This window comes from Mauremys mutica, chromosome 15, assembly GCF_020497125.1.
Source record: "Mauremys mutica isolate MM-2020 ecotype Southern chromosome 15, ASM2049712v1, whole genome shotgun sequence".
In the NCBI taxonomy this organism is placed as follows: Eukaryota; Metazoa; Chordata; order Testudines; family Geoemydidae; genus Mauremys; species Mauremys mutica.
Genome location: NC_059086.1, coordinates 10455087 through 10473990, shown reverse-complemented (window position 1 = coordinate 10473990; position 18904 = coordinate 10455087). Strand labels below are relative to the sequence as shown.

Genomic DNA, 18904 nt, shown 5'->3' with positions numbered 1-18904 from the left:
GGAGAGAGAGAGAGAGAGGTAGATGGAGGAGACTTTCCGGGACACAATAGAATGGTCCCCTCCCAGTCTGAAACCCTATTTGCTGCTGAGGAGGATGAAAGTCTCAGGGAAGGAGGACATCAAGCTGGAGCTGAGGGAAAGAATCCCTTAGTTGAGACCCTCCTTTCAGATCTGAAGGTGTCCTCCCACACTAAGGATACCCCTCTGAGGGAAGGGACCCTAGTTATTAGGAAGAGACAGGCAGTAGTAATGGGGGATTTGATTATTAGAAATACAGATACTTGGGTTTGTGATAACTGAGAAAATCGCATGGTGAATTATGGGCCAAATGTGAAGGGTTTGGATGTACAAGACATCCAGAGAGAATTATCTGCAGTGCTGAGAAGGAGCTGCTGATGGTACATGTAACAACAATGACAAAATTAAATACATCAGAAGTGGAAGTCTGCCACATAAGCAGTGGGAACACTGAATGATTGAGGTGCTAAAGGTGCACTCAAGGAACACAAGGCCATTGTGAAGAAGCTAAATGAATTTGTTGCATCAGTCTTCACTGATAACCAATAACAATGAAAGTTGGTAGAAAGGGTAGGAAAAGGAGACAAAGACTGGATTAGTCCAAACAAAAATAGCTACTGATACAACCAAATGTCTGTGTTAGCGTAGTGACTGATAAATAAGGGAAGGATAGGGACTGGAAATCAATGGACCAAAGTTGGTGTCTCAGAAATTAGGCCTCATTGGTGAATGAAATAATGACTGGATGGGCTTGTAACATGGGCAATATCTTGGATAAACCTTACTGAAGTAAGTTACAGCTTATTGAATTAATTTTAATACCTTTGGGGTTCATTGTATTCCAAATGCAATTGTTTCATGTGTTGTAGAATTATATGTAACTTTTCTAGGAGACGTGACTAATGTAAACCTTGTGCAAATGTTAAACACTTCAAAGAACTGGCTGTAACAATATGTCTGAAGTGGGTTTCATAGCAGGCACATGGGAGGCCTTTTGAAGCTATGCCCTGGGGAGAAAAGCCCTCTCTCTGCTGATTACCTGCACCTGGGAACTCCAGAGCCAAGACCCCTGAACTGTATAAAGGATGGTCTAAACTTTGCATGAGTGTGATAGTTCTGATCTGAGGCTGTTAGGAACTTGTGACCACAGAAGTGATTCCTTGGTGGGTTTGAAAGACAAATCACCTGCCAGAGCCCACGCTGCAGTTGGGGTGATCTCAGGGAAGATTACTAGCATGTGTGTAGGTTCTGTTATTGTTTTAATATGTTTTCTCGGTAATGCTTTTACCCTGCGAGTTAATGTGCTTGCTTAGAAAGAGCTGGATGCTAACTTATCAGTGTGCAATGACACTGCTGTTAGTCTCCGAAGAGAAGGCAAAAAGCAGCAAAGGCAGCCTGGAAACACCCCAGTCCGGAGGGAGAGAGACATGGGAGATGACAGCTGGGGAGCTGGAGCCTTGATTGGGTGCCCTTGCTGGACAGTAGAGAGGGGAACACATGAGAGAATGCAGTTGCCCTGAACTGTGACAGGATTATTCCACTCTTCTATCTTTGCCTGTTTGGAGCTTTAAAAAGGGAGATTTGGGGTACCAAAATGGCAGAGCAGAGCCCTGGGATTCCCTGGGGAAAGTCTGACAGCTGCTGCTTCACTCCAGAGACTCTGACTTTGTTGGTGAGCTTCAGTCACTGGGATGTCCAGGCCAGCACTCCAGTGAAGAAAACCATCCTCAAAGCTGGATCATGAAGACCCCAGCTGCATGCACATGAGATCCTGCCCTGTCTTCCCTTCCCTCCTGTGCTCCTTTCCAGCCCTCACCATCTTCCTCCCATCCTCCCCCTCTCTCGCCGCTCTTTTCCTGAGCCGTTTTGCAAGAGCCACATTCCTAGATTGCAAGGCCAGCAGGGACTCTTGTGACCATCCAGTCTGACCTCCTGCATAGCACAGACCGGAGACCCTCCCCAGGCAAGCCCTGCATCTAACCCCTAGCTTGTGGCTGGGCTGGAGGCTGCCATAGAAACACATCCAAGATTGCCCAGTCCCCTGCAGGAAGCCGCCTTCTTGTGTCTCTGCATGGCCCTTCCTCAGCTTCCTCCCCACTGGGACCCTCCATCACTTGTGTGACCCTGTGACAAAGTAGGGGGTTTTCTTGGGTTTTCTGTGTTTTCCAGTGGGTTGCATGCAGAGGGAGGGGGAGTCAGTGTCCCCGGGTGTTACTGGTTTAACGAGGTGTGGGAGAGGGAGTTTATTGTTACAGAGGACCGGAGAGGGAACTTGGGACCCCAGCCGATGGCCTGGAGGATGGAGACCCTGACTGGTAACCTGGTGACCTGGAGATGCAGCTGAGGAGTCACAGCCGGTTGTGGCCAGTGGGAGGACAATGGGCTGTGAAGAGAGGACCCCGGTGACCTGACCAGCCGCTTCCAGCCAGAGGGGCCAGAGGAGGGCTGAGAGGAGAGGAGGTCCAGGCCACCCTGTTTACAACCCTGTTTACCTGGAGAGAAGACAACGGACAGAGGGGGTTTGGGGCCGGGGATATCGGAGGCCCAGCTGGGAAGCAGTGGGGATCTGGGCTGGAGAGGGGGAGCAGACAGAGCCCACCTGGATGCAGGGGGACTGGGATGTGCTGTGCTGAGGGAGGCCAGGTCTGAGGCCCTGAGAGTTTCCTGTGCTGTGTTCAACTCTCAATAAACCCTCCTGTTTTCTACTGGCTGAGAGTCACTCCGGTCTAGAGAACAGGGTTGCATCAACCCCTTCAGGGGTGAGGAGGCCCCGGGGGTCCAGAGTGCGTGGACTCCCTGAGGGGGCCCATGTTGAGAGACAGACGTGCTAAGGCTCAGAGAGGTGCGGCTCCAGGAGGTGGAGGGGCCTGACCCTGAGAGAGAGTGGACCCCCGAGAAGGGCTGTCGCACTGAAAGGGGCACCCTGCCCACGGACCGCACGGGGCCAAGAGTGGGCACGATCTGTGAGTCCGTGACAGACCCCAAACTGATACTGGCCATTCCTGGCCAGACAGACCCCAAACAGCCAATTCCATCCCCCAGCTCCCAAACCGCCAATCACATTCTGGCCATCCCCACAGCTCAGAGAATGGACGGCTGCACGCACCCAATGGGGGGCAGTAAGCAGAGCTGGGCAGTGTGGGGCTGAGCCCATCTCCTGCATGCAGCAGAGGAGCAGCTTGGTCAGTGGGTGGCACTGCAAAACTGTGCAAGGTCTCCTGCTCCCCATGCTGGCTCCTCTCCATCCCCCACCTACACAGGCTCCGGCTCTGTCCTATGCCTCCCCACTCCAGTTACCGCCTCCCTTGGTGGAGGGAGCCACCCGCCATCACTGCCAGGAGTGGGAGTTGCCCAGAATGGGGCTGGCTCCCAGCTCCAAACACTCAGTCAGTGAGGAGGTGTAACTGGAGCAGGGGGGAGGGGAGCTGGAGCCTGTGTTGATGGGGCGGCGGAGCCTGGGGAGCCCTATGAGGCAGCAGCTTTGCAAGCAGCCTGCACCCCTTGGTGACCTGGCTCACACACACACACTGTGAGCTCGGAGCAGCACGGCCCTGGCTGGGGTCACATGCCTGGCACAGACCAGGAGGAAAGATGCCTCCTGAGGGGGCTGAGCCAGCCAAACCAGCCTGGCCCATGTCACAGGGAGGGAAGAGAGAGTGAAGCAGCTCCCCCAGGCTGGGGTTTGGGACAGTCTGATTCGGCCCTCAGTACAGCTGCCCCCGCCTGACCCCTGGGTTATATGCAGGAGCCAGCTGGTTTGCAGGGACCTAGGGTCAGTGTGGATCTCCCCTTCTCTGCCTCATGGGAAGCACACGAGCTCCCATTTCTGTCCCAGCCGATGCTGCGGGTCCCTCTGGCCCATCCCACAGACCTGCCCCCTCCCTACAGTAACCAGCCCCAGCCGTTCAGTCCCCCCACAGAAGAGCCCCCTCCCCCAGCTCTAACCATCTTCACCCGCCGGCCCTGACCCCTCAGCTCTGCTGGAGATTATTGCTGATGGGAGCTCGGCACTGGTGGGGAGAGGGGGGCGCACTGTTCACCATCTCCAGGGGGCGCCCCATGGCTCTATCCAAAGACAGGGCAGGTTCTCACGGGGCCCCAGCCCGGCCTTGTGCACCCAGCGCTGTGCCCATGACCCTGCTAGGCACTGAGCCCTGGTTTCCATGGAGCTGCCCATGCGCCTGTCCCTGTGCTGTGACAGTTTGTGCAGACTCAGGGGATGAGGGTGACGGCTTCAGATGGCTCCCCCCAGCCTCAGGGCAACCGACCATTTACCAGCCTCCTGCCTCCCCGCCATTGTGCTGCCCATCCCCCAGCCCACTCCCATCCCTGGACTCCCTCAGTAGCTCTGTGTCATCTGCACCGATCTCCCCTTCCCCCACTCACCCTGCTCCCAGTGGGGGAATAAATGTGTGAAACACCCACCCCAGGGTGGGCCCAGCCCCGTATCTCCCAGCTGCCAGGGGCAGAGTCACCACTGGGGGCTCCTCTTTGGCCCTGTCCACACTAGGCCAGTAGCTGCGGTTGGAGGCTGGGCAGCTAAGACATTAACTAGCCCGGCTGTAAACCCTCGTGCAGGCCGCACAGAGCCCTTTAAACGTGTGTGAGCTGGGCGAGGCCAGGCCCGGGGGCAGCACATGCGGTGCAGGGTGAGTTGTCAGAGCGCTGCCTGCACCAGGCTTTGGAACGGGCTGGGTGGGGTGTTGGAGTGAACACCTCTGAACAGCCGCAGGCCCTGGCAGCCGCACACCTCGGCTACACAGACGGGCACCGGCTCCATTCAGACTGGGGGTAAAGCTCATATTAGCCCTTTTCCCCAGGGGAATGTTCTCAGTTCTTGTCACTTTTGTGAGCTGCTCCATGTGCAGGGGCAAGACCATATCAGCAGTGAGGACCTTGGAAGCCGAACCCAGCACCCGCCTCCATCAACTCTCGGTTCAGTTTCGGGACAGGAGACCAATGAATTACAAAGCGTGTTTACCAATGAAATCTGCTAGGCAGACAGTGATCACCAAGATACCAAACACTTCCCTGTTCTGCTGAGATCAGCAAGGATGGGCATAGACCAAAAATCCACCCCGAGCCTTCAGGAGCTAGCCAGAGACTGAGCCGCGTAATGCTCGATCTGCAAGGAGGCAGCATCCTTTCGGGATTTGCTGAGATGATAACATGGGAATGTGGCTTGGGCATAATCTCAGGTGCGAATGGACCTGCTCTAGGTACACGGGGGTGACCCCACGGGGAGAGGCCAGTGCAGTGATGCCCCTTCTTTGGGCAGACAAGTGCTGTGTCTACACCACAACTGCAGCAGTGGCACAGATCAGTGCTGCAGCTACGCCGCTGTGGTGTCGTGATGCAGATTTTACAGCAATGGAAGGGGCTTCGCCATTGCCATAGTTAATCCATCCCTCCAAGCTGGGTGAACCTAAGCTTTATGTGTCGACCAGACCAAGCCTCAGACTCGTTCAACTGGAGTAAAGACGTTCACATGGACCTCAGCTCACTTTAACTGCATGGGCTCATGCTCGCACGCTCAGTCCAACAAGTGCACCTGCCCTGTGTCCACCAGGCCTCCGTGGATCAGTTCTGCTGACTCCCTGTGCACCAGCTCCAGGAACAGCCCCTCCACCCCATGTGCCCCAGAACCAGCTATTCCGAGGGGGTTTGTTTGCTCATCATGTTCCAGGAACATATATTTCACAATCCAATGATTTCAATAAAGCCACAGCGCAGGGCACAAAGGTCACTTCTCCGCTGTGGGCTCAGTTGCACACACCCACTGGGTCGCTGCAGGGAAGCGAGGAGGGAGGGGTCTCTGCAGTGAGAGGCCCGTCACACATCCTGTCCCCTTGGGTCCCTGCCCCCTTGGGTGCCTGCCCCATCTCCCCAGCCTCCCAGCCTGTGACCATCATAGCTAGCTCAGCCTGCCACTCTCACAAGGACGATCGCCTGCCCTAACGCCTGGCCACACTGCCCCACAAGGACTGTGCTATGAACATGGCGTTTCCCGGGTGCCTCTTGCTCCCAGCAGGGCACCCCCTTGGCAGGAGCTCGGCTGCCTGCACTGGAGCTGGGAACACAAAGATCCCCATCCTCCTGGCCTGGTTTTGGGGTGAGTGGCCTTTTCCCTTTTCTCTGGCTTTGAATAGCCCTGGGGGCAATCTGTGATTCTCCAGCCCCACCCATCAGACACGGCATAGCTGTGTCCTGGGAGCCAGGACTCCTGGGGTCTAGTCTGTCTTGGGAAGTGGAATGGGGTCTAGTGGATAGAGCAGAGGGGCTGGGAGCCAGGACATCTAGGGTATATTGCTGCCTTGGGAATGAGAGTGGGGTCTAGTGGATAGAGCGGGGGGTGGGGGGGGTGATACCAGGATCTCTCTAGCTGGATGTATGATTTTACAATACAATTTATTTAACTTTTGTTAAGTGTTAAAAGAGTAAAAAGAAACTGGCATGTCTCTGAATCCTGGAGGTGTTTCCCAGCCACCCTGGGCTGGTCTCTTTAGGAACACGGGACACAGAGTGCGTCATATAATCCTAGTCACACACTTATCAAGCGCCATCTTCACATGAGTTAGCACATTCTCCCCTCACCCATTAGGAGGGGATTCCTGAACCTTCTTCTCATTTCCAGCCCCACTTGTTCTTGTGCCAACAATTTCCTTTGGCTTTATTTGGAATTAGTCCTGCTTTGAACAGGGGTCTGGACTAGATGACCTCCTGAGGTCTCTTCCAACCCTAATCTTCCATGTTTCTATGATTCCATGAGTAGCTCTTCTCACTCCCTGGGGTTCCCGTGATGGATTCATACAGAGCAACCAGATCCCTGCTCAGCCTCTGCTGTGCCAGCTAAACCAGCCAAGCCCCTCTTGTCTGACCAGCCTCCATGCCCTGACCGTCCTAGCAGCCCTTCTCTGCACCTGGTCCCATCTGAATCCATCTGTCTTGCATGCAGGTGACCAGAACTGCACACAGGATTCCAGATGATCGCCCGAAATGACCTAATTCCTGCCCTGCTCTCACTGTGTTTATTCAAAGTTTAAGGCTCCATTTCTTAAACATTATTTATTATGCAAACACAAGAATTCATGTTACGGCAGCACAGTAGGCCGAGCTCAGGGCCCTGTGGTGCTGGGCTCTGCACTGGCAGGCGACAGGCAGTCTCTGCGCCCAAGAGCTCAGTCTAAATGGACAGGAAAGAGAGGGGCAACAGGGGTACACAGAGGGGATGTGATAGCAGCTGTTGGGAACAGAGCCCTGGTCTCATCACTCCCAGCCCAGTGCCCCTCGGCACTGCCGCTGTGCTTGGTGCTGTACAACGCACAACCAGAGATAGCCATTGGGCTCACAGTCAGCTATGAAATGTGCTGTCCCCAGACACAGCCCGTCTCAGACTCAGGTAGGCACTGACAGAGCCTGTGGGACAAGGACAAGTTAATATTACAAATCTCAGCTCCCTCTCAGCATCCACCAGCATTTCCAGAGGGCCAGCAATCCACTTTGTAAGCCCCAATATAGAGACGATGGCTCTGTTGCCGGACACTAAAAGAAGAGCTCATCACTGAGAAAGTTTGCAGATGACACAATTGGGGGAGTGTTAAATAATGAAGAGGACACGTCATTGGTGAGAGATCTGGGCAATTTGTAAACTGGGTGCAAGTGAACAACATGCATTTTAATAGAGCTACATGCAAATGTATAAATCTAGGGACCAAGAACATGGGCCATACTTACATGGTGAACTCTCTCCTAGGAAGCAATGACTGTGAAAAAGATTTGGGGTCACAATGGATGAACATGAGCTCCCAGTGCGACACTGTGGCCAAAAGATCTGCTGTGATCATAGGATGCATGACCAAGGGAATTTCTAGGACAAGCAGATAGCTTATTTTACCTCCGCATTCGTCACTGGTGTGACCAATGCTGGAATCCTGTGTCCAGTTCTGGTGTCCCCAGTTCAAGAAAGAGGTTGAAGAATTGGAGGGCTCAGAGGAGAGCCATGAGAATGAGGGAAGGACTAGAAAACCTGCTTTATAATGATGGATTCAAAGAGCTCAATCTTAACAAAGAGATGGTTAAGGAGTGACTCTATCACAGTCTGTGAGTATCTACTCAGGGAACAAGTATTTCATAATGGGTTCTTCAATCTAGCAGAGAAAGGGAGAACAGGATCCAATACCTGGAAGTTGAAGCTAGACAAATTGAGGCTGGAAATGACTCATTTATCAAGGGTCGAGGTGGAGTCTCCATCACTGTCAGCTTTTAACTCACAATTGGATGTTTTTCTAAACAATCCGCTCTAGGAATGATTTCAGTGCAGGTCTCTGGCCTGTGCTATACAGGACTCAGACTAGATGATCACAGTGGTCCCTTTTGACCTTGGAATCTATGAATCTGTAAACCCCCCTGAGTCAGCCTGAAACTTTCTACCATCCTACCACACTGGGCTGGGTGTCGGGGGCTGGGGCAGGTTTTGTGGAGCCCATAGGATCTCACAAAGGCGCTGAAACACTTTGCATTCAAAGTTTCTCCCTTGATTTGAGAGGAGCGCTGCTGGGACCCCACTGGGATTACAAGTCTTGTAAAGAATTCATTCACTAGAATGAGTGTAGCACATCGGTTCATTACTTACTTATTAGCCATAATGGATCATAGAATCATAGAAGATTAGGGTTGTAAGAGAACTCAGAAGGTCCTGTAATCCAACCCTCTGCTCAAAGCAGGACCAACACCAACTAAATCATCCCAGCCAGGGCTTTGTGAAGCCGGGCCTTAAAAACCTCTAAGGATGGAGATTCCACCTCCTCCCTAGGTAACCCATTCCAGTGCTTCACCACCCTACTAGGAAAATATATTTCCTAATATCCAACCTCGACCTCCCACTGCAACTTGAGACCATTGCTCCTTGTTATATCATCTGCTACCATTGAGAACAGCCGAGCTCCATCCTCTTTGGAACCCCCCTTCAGGTAGTTGAAGGCTGTTATCAAATCCCCCCCTCCACACTCTTCTCTTCTGCAGACTAAATAAGACCTGTTCCCTCAGCCTCTCCTCATAAATCATATGTCCCAGCCCCCAAGCATTTCCGTTGACCTCCACTGGACTCTCTCCAATTTGTCCACATCCTTTCTGTAGTGGGGCCCCCAAAACTGGACACAATACTCCAGATGTGGCCTCACCAGTGCTGAAAAGAGGGGAATAATCACTTCCCTCAATATGGTAATTGGGTTGCAGCTTTAAACCCAATCCCAGGATGTTCTGGGCTCCCAGTGGGTAAATTGCTTGGTAACTTGGGGGAAGAAGGTCACCTGGAGTTACTAGTGTCCCTCCCCTTCCCAAAGAAAGTGCATCATGCCTAGCCTGTTCCTCAGGGCAACAGTAGGGTTGGTGAGAGATGGGTTGCTTCTTAACGAGATAACTTAGGGTGGAGTAGGGTCCCATTTTACAATAACCCGCCCCTAATGACATTACAATAAACTCAGTTTGTCCTTTTTATCAGATTTGGTGAATCTCTTCATGTCTGGCCCCTTCGGAGATAGGTTCTTTTCTAAATTTGGACTAGCCATCCTGAGTTGTTTTCCCATCAAGAGTTGTGCTATCAGTGTTGACCTGTAAGTCAGGAGAGCAAGGAATGGGTCTTCCTGCTGTAGGATTTTCTTGGCTGTCTGTAAAGATATTTCAGCTTCTCCGTTCACTTGGGGTTATGTGGGAGGCTCACGATAAGATCAAAATCATATTTAGTTTGGAATGACAAATTCTGCTGCAGTGAATTGTGTTCTGTTGTCTGTCACTAGTAGCTCTGGAATACCAAAGTGAGCAAAAGTGCACTTCAGTTTCTCTATAACACTGTGACATGTCTTTCAAGTACATTATCTCTATATACCTCGAAAAATAGTCCATGATGACCAGGTAATGACGGCCTCTGAATTTCCATAAATCTGCAGCTAGTCTCTTCAAGGTCTCTCTGGTAGAAATATTTGTACACTGTTCAGTACAGCAATGTCTCTTAAGTTGATTTGTACTGGATCTCCTTTCAAAAGCCCAATATCATAAGAACATAAGAACAGCCATACTAGATCAGAGCAATGGTCCATCTAGCCCAGAATCTTGTCTTCCAACAGTGGCCAGTGCCAGGTGCCCCAGAGAGAATGAATAGAACAGGTAATCATCAAGTGATCCTTCCCCTGTCACCAATTCCCAGCTTCTGGCAAAAAGAGGCTATGGATACCATCCCTCCCCATCCTGGCTAATAGTCTTTGGTGGACCTATCCTCCATGAACTTCTCTACCTCTCTTTTGAACCCTGTTATAGTTTGGGCCTTCACAACATCCCCTGGCAAAGAGTTCCGCAGGTTGATTTTGTGTTATATCATCAAATCTTCCAGTGAGTTCTTCCACCTTTCTCACTAGGCCCATCGTGGCTGACAGGCTGCTGCTGAGAAGATTGATGGTCTGTAGTTCTTTGATCACATGCACTCCGAATGCAAAGCTTTTGTCTTAGTAAGTTGTTTCTGTGGTGAACTGTCCCAAGCACTGAAGAGTACCTCCAGGGCTAGTCACAGCCCTCAGGTGACTTCAGCTATGGGAGGATGTGAAAGGCTGCACTCACCCTGAACTGGCTGGGGAAGGGTTAATTCCTCACTGTGGGCGGAAGAGGCCACGGCCCCATGTCCCTACCAGACATGCACCAAGAGTAGCACTTCTATAAAAGGGAACAGCACAGGTCAGTCAGGGCAGACCGCTGGAGAGGAAGGACTCACACCCAGGCTCCAGCCTGGGAGCTCTCAAAGCTCCAGACTGTGGGACCCTGAGTCAGTTTTACAGTCAAGTGTCTTGGCATGAACATTCAGTTTCACTCTCCAGCTAGGTTCCATGTCATCACAAGTGATGGATCCCAGAAACAACGGCTCTTGATTGTCTGTAATCTGAATCGGCTCCCTAACTGTTCTGGTGCTGCAAACAGCTGCAAAATGTCCATATTTCATGCAAATATTACCCCATGTGCCTCTGGCTGGACATGTATCAACTCTTGGGATAGGACCTTTTCCACATCTGATGTATCTAGTCTGTCCCTCTTAGCCTGGGTATTCTCTCTCCCTGCCTCAGGTGTTTTATGGTAATGACCTTTAATACTCAAGTATCTGTTTATAGCTTCTAAGAGCTACACCAGAGAGTTTACAGCAAGGTAAGGCAGCTGTGCCAAGCTCTCTAATGTAACCACTTTGAGCTGACGGGAGAGCTCTCCACTTGGCTTAACTACTCCAACCCCGTGAGCGGCAGTAGCTACATCGGTGGGAGAGCTTCTTCTGCCCACATAGCGCTGTCCACACCGGTGCTTAGGTCGGTGTAACTTACATCGCTCGGGGGGGGGCTTTTTACACCCCTAAGCGCCATAAGTTATACCACAGCAAGTGCTAGTGTAGATATTGCCTAAGCTAAGCCATAGCTAGTTTCAGGTTTATCAATTTGCTTCTGCCTTTGGTCCTGTTGTTTGACTAATTCAGACTGGTTTGCTATTTGAACAGCTGGGGCTAGAGTTAAATCTCTCTTCAGATGTAGCTGCTGTGAAATTTTTGTATCTGTTAGCCCACACAGGCAGGCTATTGGGTTATTTTCAACCTTTGCATCCCCAAAATCACAGTTTCACGCAATATATGTGGAGCTTTTATAAAACATTCCAAACTTGCCCCTGGTTCTTGAGTTCTCTGCTGGAAAGAAGCTTCCTCATAAGCCACATTTCTCCGAGGTATAAAGTATGAATCAAACAGCCAGACCCTTTCATAGTCACTTTTGTGACCATCTTCAGTAAAGTCAAAGGATTTAAAGATGTGCTTCGCCTCCTTCCTGTAGCCTACATTAAAGACAACACCTGCATGTCTCCAGTTTCCTCGTGCAGCTTGGCAGCAATGTGAAATCTTGTTTCCAGTGTGTCCATGGTGAAGTTTGTGAAAGCTGAAGTTCTCTGGGGCACTGAAGAGTGGCCTGGTGACGAGATCCTGCATCCTGTGTAGCTTTGTTCCTTCTGTTTATGTTCTTAATTTACTCCACTCGCCATGTCCTGTTCCTCTGTACCAGACATGGACTGGTCACAGAGCTTGCTTTTACACACCACGATCCTTCAATGCTCTGCCAGACATGGCTGATATCAGCTTAAAACAGGGGCAGGCAAACTTTTTGGCCTGAGGGCCACATCGGGTGGCGGAAATTGTATGGAGGGCCGGTAAGCGGAGGCTGTGCCTCCTCAAACAGCCAGACATAGCCCAGCCCCCGCCCCTATCTGCCCCCCCTCCCCCCGCTTCTCACACCCTGACGGCCCCCCTGGGACCCCTGCCCCATCCACACACACACCCACTCCCTCTCCCCTGACTGCCCCCGGAACCCCCACCCCTGACTGCCCCCTGCTGTCACATCCAGCCCCTCCTCACATTCCTGACTGCTCCCCCCCCGGCACCCCGCCCCATCCAACCACCCCTTTTCCCTGTCCCCTGATTGCCCCTGGAACCCCTGCCCCTGACTGCCCCTGCCACCTCATCCAACCCCACCCCTCCTTCCTGACTGCCCTCCGGGACCCCGTCCCCAAGCAACCCCGCTGTTCCCTGCTCTCTGACCGCCCCGACCCCTATCCTCACCCCTACCCTCTGCCCACCAGCCTGAGCTCCCCTGCCCTCTATCCAAACCCCCCACTCCCTGCCCCCTTACCCTGCTGCCCGGAGCACTGGAGGCTGCTCATGCCACCGCGCAGCACAAAGCACCGGGTCAGGCTGGGCTCTGCAGCTGCGCTGCCCCAGGAGCTCGCAGCCCCGCCACCCAGAGCATTGCGCTGCCGGCGGGGCGAGCTGAGGCTGCGGGGGAGGGGAAACAGCAGGGCAGGGGCCGGGGCAGGAGCTCAGGGGCCGGCAGGAGGGTCCCATGGGCCGGATGTGGCCTGCAGGCCGTAGTTTTCCCACCTCTGGCTTAAAATAAGGTATTTTATGCACAACACCACCTAGTGGCTGAGCAGCATAATACACTTTTGCATTCCATGACAGGGCTTGTGGGGCTGTCACACACCAGGGTGTGGGGAGACTAGCCCCAGCCAGGCCTGAGGGGAGCAGGGTGTGTGGGCCCTTCAGCGATGCAGGCAGTGTGAAAGCAGGTGGCTCGGTTTGGAAGGGCTGGTGCAGTGTCATTGGTTCTGATGTCATTCACCACGTCTTGTATTTTGCCGGCTACTTAGGGCTCATATGCACTGGAAACATTACAGTGTAGATGCTACCAATGCCGATGGGAGAGGTTCTCCCATTGGTGTAGGCAATGCAGCTCCCTGAGAGTCAGTAACTAGGGTCACTGAAATATGACCTGCAGCTGAGACCTTTTCTCCTAGTGCATCAACAGATGGCAGGGGAGAGCTCATTCAGGCCACTGCTTACGTCAGCCAGTGTTTGGAGATCCCTGAAGTGTCCAGTCATAGAGATAGAGACTTACCTCATGTCTTTGCTTTCTTTCAGCTTCCATGACAGGACTCCCCATGGCAGGTAAATACGAGCAGAGGGTGCGGGGTGTGTGTGGGGTGCACGTTGCAGAGTGCAGCTCTGTGTGCAGCTATCTCATAAATATGGGGTGGGGAAGGGCAGAGTTAAGATTATTTAAACTAGTGGTTCAAATGTAGAACTGGAGACCTGGGTTCAAATCCTGCCTCTGCCAGACTCACCCTGTGGACTCAGCCTCACTACGTGCCTCAGTTTTCCCCACCAGTGAATTGTTAGCAAGGCAGACTGTCACCACAGGAGGGTACTCAGTTCAGCACGGGGCCGGCCCTGTCCGTCTGGACGCTGTGGAATACAGAGGAGCCGAGTCAGCCCCAGTCAGGGCCAGTGGAGGCTTTGGGGGAGCACAACTACAGCTCTGTGAGGCTGCTGCTGTTGGCTCTGGCCAGGCAGGGTCATTGGAGTGCAAACGGGGAGGGAGCCCAGGCAGGGGCAAAGGGCAATTTGGTCTCCTGACCAGTTTTGCCCTTTGCCCCTCGGCTGGGAGCCGCTCAGACTGAGGGCTGGCCTGGCCTGCACACACCTGTCCTGTCATGGAGGGGAATTAACCCCAGCAGCTCATTTCACATTTTGGGCATCAGAGAGCTGCAGTGGCTGCAACTTCCACTCACTACCAGCTTGGACCCAGGGCCCCAGATGTGAAAGCCCAGTGCCTGTTCCCCCCACGCCAGCCACTGCCCCGGCCTGAGCTGGGGTCAAATGGGAACTGGTGCCCTCCAGGGGAAAAGCTCCAGGTCTCCTTCCCCCAGTGCACTGAATCAACTCATCCCCCTTGCACTAACTGTACTGGAGCCGGCGTCCCCTGGAGAGAAAGACCCTGTGTCCCATTCTCCATCCCATGAGTAAGCCATTCCCCCCTGCCTGGGGCTGGATCAGAGCTGCTGACCTCCCGAGAGGAACCCCGCAGTGTCCCATTCCCAGCCCCGCTGAGCCAGCCAGTCTGCCACACGGAAACTGAATGGGAGCCAGAGTAAATGGTAGGAGAAAAGCCCCATGTTCCTTTCCTCTAGCCCATCCCTGAGTGTTTATTCCCTTGGGGTGTTTGCAGACTCAGGCATCCCAGAACTAACTCAGCTCCAACTGGTGAACGGCCCGAGTCGCTGCGCTGGGAGAGTCGAGGTGCTTCACAACCAGCAGTGGGGAACCGTGTGTGATGACAACTGGGATTTAACTGAGGCCAGAGTCGTGTGCAGGCAGCTGGGCTGTGGGACGGCGTTATCAGCCCCACGTGAGTCTCGGTTTGGACAGGGAACTGACCGTATCTGGCTGCATGAGGTAAACTGCACAGGGACAGAAGCCGCCCTCTCCGAATGCAGAGCTAGGCCTTGGGGAGAGCATAAGTGTAATCACGTAGAAGATGCTGGTGTTGTGTGCTCAGGTAAGCCTCATGTCTTCTGTCACGGTGGGTGCTGTAGGGAGTGGATTGGGAAGCTTTCAGCTCAGTCCCTGCTTCCCCGTCTGAGATCCCGTGCCCCAGCATTGTGCCATGGGCCTGTACTGAAGGGAGCAGGTTGGGAACACAGTAGTGGGTGCAGTCTGGGCTCACCCCAGTCCACCTGCTGTCTGATAAAAGGTCTGTGCTGCAGGGTATGGGGCTCTCTCCTCACAGTCAGTGACACTCACAATTCTCCAGAGCTGAGCTAGGGAGCACGCGCTACAGAGGGTGCTGTGTGGGGCACGGTGAGAGGCCCTCTGCCTGCTCTGATCGCTCTGATCCCCCACCCCTCCCTGGCACAATGGGGCGCTGGGTAAGCATGGATCCCAGCTGTGGGACTTGGTGTTAAACCGAGCTTGTAGCTGCTCCTGGGGACTACAAACCCAGGTCACTTTGTTGGGCTCCTAGCTCAACCATGATGGATAATCTGCACCACAGATAATTACCCCTGAACCTACTTCCTGTCATGCACAGTCACCATATTTCTGTGCCCTGACTCTCAGCTGCCCTATCCCATTCCGAAGTGGCAGCATGTCAGTGATGGGGACTGAGCCCTTGACATGCAGTGGCTGTGGGAGGAGGCCAGTCACTCCCATCAGCGGTAGGTGATACAGTCATCAGAATTGCTTGTGATCAGCCGCACAGGAATCTTCTTGAGTGTTTACTGCATTTGCAGACTCCAACATTCCAGACCCAGGTCCTCTCCAGCTGGTGAACGGCCCCAATCGCTGTGCTGGGAGAGTCGAGGTGCTTCACAACCACCAGTGGGGAACCGTGTGTGATGATGGCTGGGACTTAACTGATGCTGGAGTCGTGTGCAGGCAGCTGGGCTGTGGGACGGCGTTATCAGCCCCGGGGGAGGCTCACTTTGGGAGAGGTTCTGACACCATCTGGCTGGATGAGGTTAACTGCACAGGGACAGAAGCTGCCCTCGCCGAATGCAGGGCTCGGCCTTGGGGAAAAAATAACTGTCACCATGGAGAAGATGCCGGTGTTGTGTGCTCAGGTAACCCTCCTCAATCACATCACTGGGACTGCTGCCTGGAACAGGCTGGGAAGCTTTCAGCACAGTCCCTGCTTTCCTGTCTGAGCCAGTGCTGACTATAATGTCTCAGTGAGGTGCTGGGTTGCTGTGCTGCAGGGAGAGGTGTATGTGTCCCTGTGAGAGTCCTTCCCCCATCTCTGCTTGCTCCAGTCCCAGTGACAAGCTATGGCACAGTCTGACACTCTGTGGCCATTGGTGCCACCGGTCACATTCAGTGTCAGCTGGAGCCTGTAGCTGTTCACTGGGAACCGTGGTCACTTTACCAAGCATCAGGCTCCTGACCCCAGTGTCCTGGGAAATTGGCAATTTAGCTATATGTTACCCTTGGCGTAGATGGGATTGGACAGTGTCAGGGCCAGTAAAACGGTGGTGTGGCCTAGTTGTCAAAGACAAGGTGGCACAGGATCACGGTTGGAAATCACAGAAAATATGAAAGACAGAAACAGAGTCTGAAGCCTTGTCCAAGGTCAAGCCACAGTCAGAGTTGGTCTCTGGAGTTAGGGTGAGGAAGCAGGAACGAGGGGCAGTAATGGGAGCAAGGAGCAGGCACAGGGCCAGGCAGCAGGAGCCAGGAACTAGGGGTGGTAACGTGAGCAAGGAGCAGGAACCGGGCGAGGAAGCAGGAACCTGGTCCCTGGGGTCTGGCCAGCAGCAGCCTTAACAACGAGTTGCTCAGACAAGGGGTAGGATGGGAACAGGAAGTTTTACACCTGGAGGTGTCCAATCAGCAGTTTGCTTCTAGTCATCTGCACATGGTGGGTGGGTCTCTGCTGGTGGGCGATTAGCTACTATTCCCTCATTTCACCGTGATGTGACAGGTAAGGCTGTAGTTCGGCAACCTCTCGTGGACCTGGGTTTGAGACCTGTAGTGCATGGGAGATAACTAATTCTTTCCCATTTCCTGCATAAACAGCTGGGCCAACTTTGCCTAGCATGTCTCTCAGCTGTCCTGATTCACCCCAGAGGTGGCAGCATGTCAGTGGTGGGGAGTGAGCCCTTGATGGGTATCTGTTATGCGGACCTGTAAGTGGGAAGCGCTACATTCTCCAGTGTCACTAGTGATCACATGCACAGGAACCTCCCTGAATGTTTATTCCCTTGGGGTGTTTGCAGACTCAGGCATTTCAGTAGTGACTCAACTCCGACTTGTGAATGGCCCAAGTCGCTGCGCTGGGAGAGTCGAAGTGCTTCACAACCAGCAATGGGGAACTGTGTGTGATGACAGCTGGGATTTAACTGAGGCCAGAGTCGTTTGCAGGCAGCTGGGCTGTGGGACGGCGTTATCAGCCCCACGTGGCTCTCGGTTTGGACAGGGAAATGACCGTATCTGGCTGCATAAGGTAAACTGCACAGGGACAGAAGCCATCCTCTCCGAATGCAGAGCTAGGCCTTGGGGAGAGCATAACTGTAACCACGTAGAAGATGCTGGTGTTGTGTGCTCAGGTAAGCTTCATGTTTTCTGTCACGGTGGGTGCTGCAGGGAGTGGACTGGGAAGCTTTCAGCATAGTCCCTGGTTCCCCATCTGAGTTCCCGTGCCCCAGCATTGTGCCATGGGCCTGTACTGAAGGAAGCAGGTTGGGAACACAGTAGTGGGTGCAGTCTGGGCTCACCCCAATCCTCCCGCTGGCTGACAAAAGGTCTGTGCTGCAGGGTATAGGGCTCTCTCCACACAGTCAGTGACACTCACAATTCCCCAGAGCTGAGCTAGGGAGCACGCGCTGCAGAGGGTGATGTGTGGGGTACAGTGAGAGGCCCTCTCCCCGCTCTGATCGCTCTGATCCCCCACCCCTCCCTGGCACAATGGGGCGCTGGGTAAGCATGGATCCCAGCTGTGGGACTTGGTGTCAAACCGAGCTTACAGCTGCTCCTGGGGGCTACAAACCCAGGTCATTTTGTTGGGCTCCTAGCTCAACCATGCTGGATAATCTGCACCACAGATAATTACCCCTGAACCTGTGATGTCCCCCACAGCTCTAACTGGATGAACATTTCCCCCTACTTCCTGTCATGCACAGTCACCATATTTCTGTGCCCTGACTCTCAGCTGCCCTGTCCCATCCTGAAGTGGCAGCATGTCAGTGGTGGGGACTGAGCCCTTGGCATGCAGTGGCTGTGGGAGGAGGCCAGTCACTCCCATCAGTGGTAGGTGATACAGTCATCAGCATCGCTTGTGATCAGATGCACAGGAATCTTCTTGAGTGTTTATTGCATTTGCAGACTCAAACATTCCAGACCCAGGTCCTCTCCAGCTGGTGAACGGCCCCAATCGCTGTGCTGGGAGAGTCGAGGTGCTTCACAACCATCAGTGGGGGACCGTGTGTGATGATGGCTGGGACTTAACTGATGCTGGAGTTGTGTGCAGGCAGCTGGGCTGTGGGACGGCGTTATCAGCCCTAGCGGGGGCTCACTTTGGGAGAGGATCTGACACCATCTGGATGGATGACATTAACTGCACAGGGACAGAAGCTGCCCTCGCCGATTGCCGGGCTCGGCCTTGGGGAAACAATAACTGTCACCATGGAGAAGATGCCGGTGTTGTTTGCTCAGGTAACCTGCCTCTCTCACATATCTGGGGGTGCTGCGTTGAACAGGCTGGGAAGCTTTCAGCACAGTCCCTGCTTTCCTGTTTGGGTCAGTGCTGACCCCAGTGTCCTAGTGAGGTGCTGGGGGGCTGTGCTGTTTCCCTGTGAGATATACAGGACTCCCTGGGCCAGGCAACAGGCGTCAGCAGCAAGGAACAGTAACTGGGCAAGGAAGCAGGAGTCAGGAACAAGAATCAGGAACTTAGGCAGGTCCCAGGGGTCTGGCCAGCAGCCGGCCTAGCAACTGGTTGTTCAGATAAGGGGTAAGACAGGACCAGGAATCTTTATACCTGGAGGT

At 53.5% G+C, this 18904-nt stretch overlaps 1 protein-coding gene across 5 annotated transcripts in view; it reads left to right on the top strand.

Annotated features, from left to right (window-relative positions):
* The first annotated feature begins 5896 nt into the window (after window positions 1-5896).
* Window positions 5897-18904, top strand: part of LOC123350248 (deleted in malignant brain tumors 1 protein-like) — a 108182-nt gene continuing 95174 nt past the window's right edge. For 2 of the 5 annotated variants that reach the window (XM_044988737.1, XM_044988735.1), the window contains exons 1-6: window positions 5903-6130; window positions 13505-13531; window positions 14592-14921; window positions 15655-15984; window positions 17137-17466; window positions 18242-18571. In XM_044988737.1, coding sequence (XP_044844672.1) covers window positions 6010-6130; window positions 13505-13531; window positions 14592-14921; window positions 15655-15984; window positions 17137-17466; window positions 18242-18571 — 1468 coding nt within the window. In that variant the 5' untranslated portion in view covers window positions 5903-6009. Of the gene's footprint in view, window positions 6131-13504; window positions 13532-14591; window positions 14922-15654; window positions 15985-17136; window positions 17467-18241; window positions 18572-18904 lie in introns of all 5 variants that reach the window. The other 3 variants (XM_044988734.1, XM_044988736.1, XM_044988733.1) reach the window with 3 other exon arrangements.